Here is a 12311-nt window from a genome sequence, read left to right as displayed (position 1 = left end):
GGACCCCAGGTCAAGGGAAGGGTGAGGGCTATCTGGACCCAGGAGGTCGGGACAAGAAGGGCAGAGCAGGCAGAGGGCCGTGGAGTTGGGGGGAGGGCCCTTTGGAAGGCATGGCATGTGCTCAGAACCCCTGGCAGGACCCGAGGGCACGGAGGGCATGTGCCGTGGGGAGGGGCTTAGAGGCGGAGCTGTCAGGAGGGAGGGTCAGGCAGAGGCCTATATAAGGCGGGAAGCTGGCCGGCCGGATTGCTTTGGAAGGCGACCACGGAAGGAAGCAGAGGAAGAGGAGGAAGCGGAGGCCAGCCTCGCAGTAGCAACAGACCAACCGACCGATCAACCGACCGACCGACCGACCAGAGGAGGAGTGCCCAGAGCACGGCGAGTGACCTACAGCACCCAGGAAGCCAGGTGAGCGGCCCGCGCATCTCTGCGGACGTGGACGGTGTGGGCATCGGGATGGGTGCGGCCGAGTGGGTGTGCGGGGCCGTGCGGCAGCTCCAGCAGCGCCTTGGTTCCAGCACAGATGCGGATGAGCTCCGCCGCTCCTTGAGGCTGCTCTCCCGCCTGCCCATGACGCCGGAGATCCTGGCGGCCACGGGTGTCAGGGGGACGCTGGAGGCCTTGAGCAAGCACCAGCAGGTGGGCAGTGTGGCCAAGGAGCTGGCCGAGCGCTGGGAGATCTTGGCTGTGCCGAGCCACGCGTCAGAGGCTCGCAGCCAGGTCCCGGAGCGGGCGGTAGCTCTGGAGCCCACGGGGGAGGATCTGGGGCAGGGGGAGAGGAACGGGGCGCAGGAGCGGGAGATGGGGAAGGCATCCACCGCGGATCAGTGCTGTCCCAGTGGGGCAAGGGACCCACTGCAGGCGGGAAGCCAGGTGAGCGGCCCGGGCCTGTGTGCAGACCTGGACGTGGGTGGCGTCGGGATGCAGACGGCGGAGTGGGTGTGGGGGGCCGTGGGGCAGCTCCAGGAGCGCCTGGCCTCCAGCACCGAAGGGGACGCACTGCGCAAGATCCTGAGGCTGCTGTCCGTCCTGCCCATCACGGCGGAGATCCTGGCCGCCACGGGAGTGAGAAGGACAGTGAAGGCGTACAGAGCACACCCGCAGGTGGGCAGTTTGGCCAAGGAGATGGCGAAGCGCTGGAAGACCTTGGTTCTCCTGGGCGGACACCCAGCGCTCGAGGCAGAGCTGATGGGCCGGGGCCCGGAGCGGGATGGGGCCCCAGCGCCCTCCCAGGAAGTTCTGGAATCACAGGAACGGAAGCAGAAGCGGGAGAGGTGGAGCTTGGCAGGTAAGGATCCTTCTTCTCAGAGCAGGGCCGAGGAGCCTCGGGGCCCAGGATACCAGGCAGCAGAGGGGGCTTGGGGAGCCGCGCGGCAGCTCCAGGAGCACCTGGCCCGTAGCACGGACACAGAGGAGATCCGGAAGACACTGAGGCTGCTCTCCATCCTGCCCTTCATGCCGGAGATCCTGGAGGCCACGGGAGTGAGGAGCACGGTTCAGGGGCTTAGGGAGCACCAGTTGGTGGGCAGCTTGGCCAAGGAGCTGGACCTGCGCTGGGAGACCGTGGCTCTGCTGAGCCGCCACCCAGGGTTGGTGCCGGCGCTCCTGGGGCAGGTCCCCAAGCGGGATGGCGCTCGGGAGCCCAGGCAGGATGTCCCTAGAGAGGGAGAGAGGGAGGCAGAAAAGGAGAGGAAGAGGAAGGATGAGGGGGACGGGGAAAGAGAGGAGGAGAAGGAAGGAGAAGAGGAAGAGGATGAGCCGGATCCTTTCTCTCACTGCGGGACTCATGAGCCATTGGATCGAGGAACCCAGGTGAGTGGTCCCTGCATCTCTCCACACGTGGTCCAGTGTGGCATCATCACACAGGTGGACGAGTGGGTGTGGGGGGCCGTGGGGCAGCTCCAGGAGCGCCTGGCCTCCAGCACTGAAGAGGAGGAACTCTTTAAGTCCTTGATGCTGCTGTCCGTCCTGCCCATCACGGCGGAGATCCTCGCCGCCACGGGAGTCAGAAGGACAGTGAAGGCGTACAGAGCACACCCGCAGGTGGGCAGTTTGGCCAAGGAGATGGCGAAGCGCTGGAAGAGCTTGGCTCCCCTGGGTGGAAACTCAGCACTCTGGACAGAGCTGATGGGCCAGGCCCAGGGGCGGGATGGCGCTCCAGCACCCACTGAGGAAGTTCAGGAACCCAAGGAACGGAAGCAGAAGCGGAAGAGGTGGAGCTTGGCAGGTGCGGATCCATCCTCTCAGAGCAGGGCCAAGGAGCCGTGTGGCCCCGGAACCCAGGTTGTGGAGGGGCCTTGGGGAGCTGCAAGGCAGCTCCAGGAGCACCTGGCCCGCAGCAGGGACATGGAGGAGATCTGGAAGACTCTGAGGCTGCTCTCCATCCTACCCTTCATGCCAGAGATCCTGGAGGCCACGGGAGTGAGGAGCACGGTTCAGGGGCTTAGGGAGCACCAGTTGGTGGGCAGCTTGGCCAAGGAGCTGGACCTGCGCTGGGAGACCGTGGCTCTGTTGGGCCGCCACCCAGGGCTGGTGCCGGCGCTCCTGGGGCAGGACCCCAAGCGGGATGGCGCTCAGGAGCCCAGGCAGGATGGCCCCATGCAGTCAGAGTGGGCTGAGTGGGAAGAGCTGATGAAGGAGGCAGGGGTGGTTCTGGAATCCCCAGAGAGGGTCCCGACGAGTAGCGAGGTCAAGGGAGACCAGGCGAGAAAGCTGGTTCTTGTTGAAGCTCCTGATCCCGCCCGAGAGGAGCCAACGGTGTCCCCCGAGGGCGAACCACTGGATTTCCCCGGGGGGCCAGTCGAGTCAGGTGTGCTGCCCGGACAGGGGCGGATTTCCGTTTTTCCACTCCCTCCGCATGGGGCCTCTGCGTCCTGGGGAGAGCCGAGAGGGGAAGGAGAAGATGAGGAGGAAGAGCAAGGTGAAGAGGAGGAGGAAGAGGAAGGGGCAGCCTTCCCTTTCCACAGAGTGGCCCTGAAGACCCCAGTGTACTCGGGACCCAGGCGCCTCCCGCTTCTTCCCTCCACTGCCCAGGAGGTCTGCGTGCTTCCCTCGCACAGTGCTGCCGGTGGTGCCTGGACACCCCGCGTTCTGTTCGAGCTCGTGCCCGAGCCTCGTCCCGCAGCTCGGCACCCCAGTCCCGGCAACGGTCACAGCAGGACCATGGCACCCGGCGGCACAGACAGGCTGTGGCAAGTCCGCTGCAGAAAGGAGTTTAAGGAGGCCACCCCCGCCCCGGGCGAGTCCTGGCAGGAGCTTTTCGTGCGGCTGCGCCAGGAGCGGGAGCAGCGTCTGCAGGCCGTGAGCGCCAGGATCCGGGCTGCCCAGGCCCAGGAGAGCGGGGGACGCCGGGCACAGATGCTCCTGCACCCGCTTCCCCAGAAGCGCCCTCGCCGCGGTGCCCAACCCCGGGCCTGCAGCACAGGGCCAGCCCCGCACCAAGGAGGCGCCCAGCAAGGAAACCGAGCTGGGGGAGGAGGAAGACTGGGTGCCTTGGGGGCCGGGGCTGCGGGTGCTGGCGGAGCTGCTGGAGGTGGGGACGGAAGGTTTCATCCCCAAAGCCAGACAGCAGCCTGCGCCCCCTCCGGCCCCACAATGGCGGCCCTCAGGCCCGTGGTCAGCACCGCAAAGCCCCCTGCTAAGAGAACTGCCCGGCTCATGGCCAACACCCTCCGCGATTACCTGAGATGCAAGAGCAGGGTCCCGGGGCGGTGACCCCAGAGGCCTGCAGCACCGGTGGGCTGTCCCAGGGACCCCGCCCGCCGGCTCTCCAGGGCCTCTGGGGGACACAGGCTCACATTGAGTCCACTCTAACCTTCCCCCCGGGGGCCTAACAACGCATGAGTGCCCCTCCATACTGAGCTCCACTTGGATGGCATTTACAATGCTATCTCCGTTACTAAATGCACTACTCTGATGAAGGGGCATTTTTCTCTTCAATAACAATCTACAGACTTGGATGTTAGATAAATTGTCAGGCAGGGCTGCAGAAGGGTAAATATACAGGAATATGTGCGTACATAAATATAAGTACGCATATGTTTATGACTATAAACACACACACACATATGTTTACACACACACACACATATTTCATGTATTTATCTTGACAAAACACAGAGCACTGCCATCAGCTGAACTGGTGCATCGGAGATCAGCGACTCCCTAAACAATGACCCAAGCCGGTATGTGCCAACTCTTCTCCAGTGAAAAAGGACATGGGAAAGAACCAGCCTGCACCGGAACACACCCTATCTGGGGGGAGGGGCCACTGGAGGGGGAGGAGGAGATCATTGTTGATGGGCCACACCTGTGGGCTCAGCCTCCTAAAGAAAGAGACCCCAGGTTCTTTGGCTCAAGCCCCATCCGACCTACCCGCGGATACCCTGGCTCAAGCAATTCTTCACTGGGGCTGTTTAATATCTAGACCTTCCACCTTGGTTCAGGGAAATTCTGCCAAGTAGCCTCTCCATAGCAACCTTTCTGAGAGCTCACTTTCCACTCAATTGTAAGCCCTTCATCTACCCAACTCTACTCACTGTTTTGATAACTTTTCTAGTTTTGGTTTCTTAAGACATTTCCACACGTGCTACTTCTTATTTCCTTCCCTTGGCTTCTCTTATGAATTCAGTGGGTTACTAGGCTGATATTTTCACACTGTGCAGGTATTTCTGTTATTAATATCATCATCGCTTTATTAGTTCTGTGATCATTACCCCAATAGTCTTGTCTCAAGTCTGCCAACAGTGTTATATTTTCTTCCTTTGCTGTCAGTCTTCTGAGCCTTCTTTGGACCTTCATGTGTTTAGTATTATGTCTTTGCATCACCCTAGATCTCAGTTCACCTTCGGAATACCTTTGGAATTTCCCCGAGAAATGCCAAATCTTCTCTTCATCTTATTCTCAATCAGTTTGTCTACCTGTAGGAAAAAGAAAACTGGACATTACCTTGGAATTTCATTTCCACATTCATGATAAAAACAATAAATACCAGGCCTCATCTATGACCTGCATACACACCCTATTGTGTACTTGCAGGGAGTACGCGTAGCACACAATGCTGTTTCTCTCATCCCCTCTAAATGGTGTATTATTCACTGCAGTCCATTTGTGGTTCAGTGTAGGTGCACTTCTGCTTCTGTCTGGAGTAGATAAAAGAATGCTGATGGTATTGAAGCTGAAGAAAACACTGGTGGGATAATAGTTCTCTTTTCCTCCTGTTTTGGGTGTTGCTTTAGAATGCATGTTTTTTTAAGAGTCAAACTGGGCAGGGGTTAATTGTTATCCAAGTATGAGAAGGCACTGAGTTTTTAATCTTTTGAAAATTCGGGGTTCTCATGAGTTACAAGACAATTAAATTTTATAGTATAATTGTTCGGTTGTAGGTGTTTTGACTAACGTACGTACCTATGTAACCAACAGAACCTATGGCCCTGCTTCTATGGCTGTTATCTGAATACATTTTCTTATAGGGAATTGGACTGAGGACTTTTTTTCTGGTGAAAGGTTCCCTCGTTTCCTTTTTTTTTAAATTTAATTTATTTATTAATTGAACACAATTTTTTTTGACAAGGTGTTGTGCAAAAAGAGTACAGTTACATAGTAGGGCAGTGTGTACATTTCTTGTGATATCTTACACCCTGTTTTTCTATCCCTCCTCTAGGTCAAGTAGACATATATACGATATACAATGTACCAAGAACATATACAGTAGCCACGTGGCCACGCCCAAGAAAGTTTGCCTAGGGCTTTAAATGTAATGTCGATATTAGACCATATGTCGACAGTAGTCTTATATGAACGTAAATACTTAGCTTTTGAGCTATTGTATTCCCCTGAGAGGTCAATTTTTGACCTTTATATGTTGAGTAATTGTTTTTCGTTTAGTTACATGCTGTTGGGTCGCTGCCCCAATCCTGTGGGGAATACTATTTGACAAGCAGTTTTTGGTTTCACAGACTTGGTCTCTACTGTCTCTCCGTCTCCCTTTGTTAACAGTCATATATCAGGGAGATCATGCCCCTTTGTTTTCTGGGTTCTAGGCTTGTCTCGCTCAACATTATTTGTTCGAGTTCTGACCATTTCCCTGCGAATAACAATATTTCACCATTCCTAATCGCTATGTAGTATTCCATTGTGTATAAGTACCATATTTTTTGGATCCATTCGTCTGTGGAGGGGCATCTGGGTTGTTTCCATATTTTGGCTATTGCGAATTGTGCCACGATAAACATGGAAGTACAAATGTCTTTTTGATATCTTGGGGTGTGCTGTTTAGGATAGATGCCTAGGGGTGGTATGTCTGGGTTATAGGGTAGGTCTCTATTGAGCTTTTTGAGAAACCTCCATACTGTTCTCCAAAGTGGTTGTACTAATTTGCACTCCCACCAACAAAGGAGAAGGGTTCCTCTTTCCCCGCACCCCCTCCAGCATTTGTTGTTGCCTGAGTTCAGAGTATAGGCCATTCTAATTAGCGTGAGGTGGTATCTCAGGGTTGTTTTGATTTGCATTGCCTTTACTACCAGGGATGTTGAGCATTTCCTCATGTGTTTCTTTGCCATTTTTATAGCTTCTCTTGTGAGGTCTCTCTTTACCTCCTTTGCCCATTTCCTAATAGGTTTATTGGGCTTGGAGGGGCTTAGATTTTGAGTTCTCTGTAGATGACAGATATCAGGCCTTTGTGTGTTGCTCTGCTGATAAATATCCTTTCCCATATCGTTGGTTGTCTTTCTATTTTGGTGGCTATGTCCTTATCTGTGCAGAAACTTTTTAATTTGTAGTAGTACCATTTGTCAAGTCTTTCCCCTATTGGTTGTGCCCCTGGGACTCTATTCAGGAAGTTCCTTCCTGTGCCAATAAGTTCTAGCGTCTTTCCTACTCTGTCCTTCAGTAGTTTCAAGGATTCAGGTCTGATATTGAGGTCGCTGATCCATTTTGAGTTGATCTTGGTGCATGGTGATAGGCTTGAGTCTACTTTGAGTTTTCTGCATATGGCTGCCCAGTTCTCCCAGCACCAGTAGTTGAAGAGGCTATGTTTATTCCATTGTATGTCCTTAGCTCCTTTGTCGAATATCAGCTAACTGTAAGAGTGTGGTTTTATTTCAGGATCTTCAATTCTAATCCATTGGTCTTCCGATCTGTTTTTATACCAATACCATGCTGTTTTGGTTATGATGGCCTTGTAGTAGAGCTTGAAGTCTGGTATTGTGATACCTCCTGCACTGCTTTTTTTGCCTAGAATTGCTTTGGCTATTCTAGGTTTTTTGCTGTTCCATATGAACTTATGGGTTGCTTTCTCTATTTCAGTGAAGAATGTAGCTGGGATCTTGATGGGGATTGCATTGAATTTGTATAACAATTTGGGCAATATGGCCATTTTCACTATATTGATTCTGCCTTCCCATGAGCATAGGAGGTCTTTCCATCTCCTTGTGTCTTCTTTGATTTCCCTTATTAGATTTTTATAGTTTTCATTAAATAGGTCTGTCACATCCTTGGTTAAGTTGATCCCTAGGTACTTTATTCTTTTTTTGACTATTGTAAATAGAAATGTTTCCATAATTTCCTTTCCTGTTTGTATATTGCTGGTGTACAGAAAAGCTGCTGACTTTTGTGGATTGATTTTGTATCCTGTTACTTTGCCAAATTGGTTTAATAGGTGAAGGAGTTTGGGGACTGAGTTTTTTGGGTCCTTCAGATATAAGATCATGTCGTCTGCGACTAGGGATAACGTGATTTCTTCCTTGCCGATGTGGATCCGTTTGATGTCCTCCTCTTGCCTTATTGCTATGGCTAGGGATTCCAGCACTATGTTGAAAAGAAGTGGGGAGAGTGTGCATCCTTGTCTTGTTCCTGAGTTTAGGGGGAATGATTTAAGTTTCTCTCCATTTAATATGATATTAGCAGTTGGTCTTTTGTATATGGCTTTTATTGTTTTGAGGAATGTTCCATCTATTCCTGTTCTCTCCAAAGCTTTTAATAGGTATGGATGTTGTATTTTGTCAAAGGCTTTTTGGGCATCGACTAAGATAACAATGTAATTTTTAATTTTAGATCTGTTTTTGTGGTGAATTACGTTGATTGATTTACGGATGTTGATCCATCCCTGTGACTGTGGGATGAAGCCTACTCGGTCATGATGTATGATTTTCGTGATCAGTTTCTGGATCCTGTTAGCTAATATTTTATTGAGGAGCTTTGCGTCTGAGTTCATTAGTAATATTGGTCTGTAGTTGTCTTTTTTTGTTGGATCTTTGCCTGGTTTGGCAATCAGTATGATATTAGCTTTGTAGAATGAGTTTGGGATTTCTCCCTCTGTTTCGATTTCACGGAAGAGTTTGAGGAGTATTGGTACTAGCTCCTCAGTAAAGGTTTTGAAGAATTCGTTGATGAATCCATCTGGGCCTGGGCTTTTCTTTGTTGGGAGGTTCTTGATTACCTCCTGTATCTCACTGTAAGTTATTGGTTTATTTAGTTGATTTATTTCTTCTTGGTTCAGTTTGGGCAGTTTGTACTTCTCTAAGAATTGATCCATGTCTGTAAAATTATTATTATTTTTTTTTTGCTGAGTAGAGCTTTTGGAAATAGCTCCTTATGATGGTTTGAATATCGTGTGTACTTGTTGTAAGTTTTCCGGTGGAGTCTTTGATTTTACGTATATGAGTCTCTTCTTGTTTTTGTAAGTGTTTTGGGGGTCTGTCAATTTTGTTTATTTTTCAAAGAACCAGCTTTTAGTCTTATTTATTTGTTGAATGGTCTTTCTATATTCAATCAGATTTATCTCTTCTTTAATCTTTGTGATCTCTCCCCTCCTAGTCGTTTGAGATTCTGTCATTTCATGTTTCTCCAGTTGTTTTAGTTTCATCGTGAGGTTATTCACCTGCTCTGCTTCCATTCTTTTCATGTGAGTGCTGAGGGCAATGATCTTGCCCCTCAGTACTGCCTTAGCTGTGTCCCATAGGTTTCTTTGTGATGTGTTTTCATTGTCATTGTGGCTTATGAATTCGTTGATTTCATCTTTAATTTGGTCTGTGGCCCAAGTGTTGGATAGCAGTGTGGGTTATAGCCTCCAACAGTGTGTATAGCCTCTGTGGTATCCTTTGTTGTTGAGGGTTACCTTTAATCCACTGTGATCAGATATAATACATGAGATGTCGTCTATACTTTTGTATTTGCTGAGGTCCTTTGTGTGGGCTATTACGTGGTCTATTTTGGAATATGATCCATGGCCTCCTGAAAAGAAGGTGTATTGGGTCTCTGTAGGGTGGAAGATTCTGTATAGGTCTGTCAGATCCATTTGGGATATGGTGTTACTTAGGTCCTCAGTTTCCATGCTAATCCTCTGGGTGTTGGATCTGTCTCTTGGAGAGAGTGGGGTATTAAGGTCACCCACTATGATTGTGTTTGCGTCTATCTTGTTCTGTAATTCTGTGAGAATTTGCTTGACATATGTAGGGCCTCTTTTGTTCGGTGAGTATACATTTATCACGGTGATGTCTTGATTCTGGATTTTTCCTTGTATTAAAATGTAGTGTCCTTCTTTGTCTTTTTGAGTTGATTTTAATGAAAAGTCCAGCTTGTCTGAGATCAGAATGGCTACACCTGCCGGTTTGGTAGGTGCGTTTGCTTGGTAGATCTTGCTCCATGCTTTCATTCGGAACCTGTTTTTTTCTCTTGCTGTAAGGTGGGTCTCTTGTAGGCAGCGATGTCAACTTTTTGTTTGCGGATCCATCCTGTCAGTCCGCTCCTCTCTATAGGAGAGTTTAAACCATTTATATTTAAAGAGATCAAGGATAAGGGTGTTCTTTCTCCTTCCATTTTCTTGTTGGGCTGTTTTTTCCTCTTTTTTTTTCTTGTCTATAGTGAGCTGTTCTTTCTATTGTACTTTGACTATTGTATTTTCTTTCTGTTTCTGTCTGTGTGTCTTGTACGATCTCTGTTGGGTGGGGCTCCCCTCTTAGAATTCGCTGTAGTGCTGGTTTTTTATTCACATACTCCTTTAGATCCTCTTTGGTGTGGAAAGATCTGGTTTTCCCTTCACATGTGAACTCCAATTTTGCTGGATATTTGATCCGAGGTTGCATATTTTTAGCCTGAAGTACTTGGATGGTGTTTTTCCACTCACTTCGTGCGTGGTAAGTTTGTGTGTAGAAGAGAATGGAAAGGAATGGAATGGAGTAGAATATTCTAAAATAGAATAGAATTGAATGGAGTAGAATATTCCAGAATATTCTAGAATAGAATAGGAGTAGAATATTCTGGAAGAGAATGGAATGGAATGGAATGGAATCGAGTAGAATATTCTAGAATAGAATAGAATGGAGTAGAATATTCTAGAATAGAATAGAATGGAGTAGAATATTCTAGAATAGATGAGAATGGAGTAGAATATTGTAGAATAGAATAATATAGGAGTAGAATATTCTAAATAAGAATGGAATGGAATGGAGTAGAATATTCTAGAATAGAATAGAATAGATTAGAACGGAGTAGAATATTCTAGAATAGAATGGAATAGAATATGATAGGAGTCCAATATTCTAGAATAGAATAGAATGGAGTAGAATCTAGAATAGAATGGAATGGAAGGAATGGAGTAGAATATTCTAGAATAGAAAAGTATTGAATAGAGTAGAATATTCTAGAATACAATAGAATAGAATAGGAGTAGAATATTCTAGAATAGAATGTAATGGAACGGAAAGGAATCGAATAGAATATTCTAGAATAGAATAGAATGGAGTAGAATATTCCAGACTAGAAAAGAATGGAATGGAGTAGAATATTCTAGAATAGAATAGAATGGAGTAGAATATTCTAGAATACAATAGAATAGGAGTAGAATATTCTAGAATACAATAGAATAGAATAGGAGTAGAATATTCTAGAATAGAATGGAATGGAATGGAAAGGAATCGAGTAGAATAATCTAGAATAGAATAGAATGGAGTAGAATATTCCAGACTAGAAAAGAATGGAATGGAGTAGAATATTCTAGAATAGAATAGAATGGAGTAGAATATTCTAGAATACAATAGAATAGGAGTAGAATATTCTAGAGTAGAAGGGAATGGAATGGAATGGAGTAGAATATTCTGGAATAGAATAGAATGGAGTAGAATTTTCTAGAATAGAATTAGAATGGAGTAGAATACTCTAGAATAGAATAGAATAGAATGGAATGGAATGGAATGGAGTAGAATATTCTAGAATATTCTAGAATAGAATATAATGGAGTAGAATATTCTAGAATGGAATAAAATAGAATAGAATGGAGTAGAATATTCTAGATTAAAATACTATAAAATGGAGTCGAATGCAGTAGAATGTTCTAGAATAGAATGTATTTTAGTAGAATATACTAGAATAGAATGGAATGTAATGGAATGGAATGGAGTAGAATATTCTAGAATAGAATAGAATGGAATGGAATGGAATGGAGTAGAATTTTCTAGAATAGAATAGAATGGATTAGAATATTCTAGGAGTGAATAGAATGGAGTAGAATATTCAGGAATATAATAGAATATAATAGAATAGAATGGCGTAGAATATTCTAGATTGGAATGTTATAGAATGGAGTTGAATATTCTAGAATAGATTAGAATACAATAAAATGGAGTAGAATATTCTAGAATAGAATAGAATGGAGTAGAATTGAGTAGAATAGAATAGAATGGAGTAGAATATTCTAGAATGGAATGGAATAGAATGGAGTAGGACATTCTAGAATATAATGGAAAGAATAGAATGGAGTAGAATATTCTAGAATGGAATAGAATGGATTAGAATATTTCAGAATATAATAGAATAGAATGGAAAAGAATAGAATTTAGTAAAATATTCTAGAATAGATTGGAACAGAATAGAATGGAGTAGAATATTCTAGAATAGAAAGGTTTGGAGGAAATATTCTAGAATAGATTAGAATAGAACAGAAAGGAGTAGAATATTCTAGAATAGAATAGAATGGAATGGAATGGTATGCAATGGAATGGAGTAGAATATTCTAGAATAGAATACAATGGATTAGAATATTCTAGAATAGAATAGAATGGAGTAGAATAGAGTGGAATATTCTAGAATAGAATACAATAGAATGGAGCAGAATATTCTAGAATGGAATGGAATGGAATGGAGTAGGATATTCTAGAATAGAATGGAATAGAATAAAATGGAGGAGAATATTCTAGAATAGAATGGAATAGAATGGAGTAGAATATTCCAGAATGTTCTATAATAGAATGGTATATAATGGAGTAGAATGGAGTAGAATATTGTATAATAGAATAGAATGGAGTAGAATATTCCAG

General features: G+C 46.3%; 1 protein-coding gene across 1 annotated transcript in view; it reads left to right on the top strand.

Moving 5' to 3' along the window:
- The first annotated feature begins 456 nt into the window (after window positions 1–456).
- The window catches only part of LOC125344836 (elongin-A3-like), a 29577-nt gene continuing 17722 nt past the window's right edge, over window positions 457–12311 (top strand). The window contains exons 1-5 of the mRNA XM_048337160.1: window positions 457–873; window positions 967–1065; window positions 1123–1473; window positions 2248–2421; window positions 3034–3452. Of these exons, the coding sequence (XP_048193117.1) occupies window positions 457–873; window positions 967–1065; window positions 1123–1473; window positions 2248–2421; window positions 3034–3452 (1460 nt within the window). The remainder of the gene's footprint in view (window positions 874–966; window positions 1066–1122; window positions 1474–2247; window positions 2422–3033; window positions 3453–12311) is intronic.

Source organism: Perognathus longimembris, unplaced genomic scaffold (assembly GCF_023159225.1).
Source record: "Perognathus longimembris pacificus isolate PPM17 unplaced genomic scaffold, ASM2315922v1 HiC_scaffold_45, whole genome shotgun sequence".
Taxonomy (NCBI): domain Eukaryota; kingdom Metazoa; phylum Chordata; class Mammalia; order Rodentia; family Heteromyidae; genus Perognathus; species Perognathus longimembris.
This window is presented reverse-complemented; position numbering and strand designations above follow the sequence as displayed.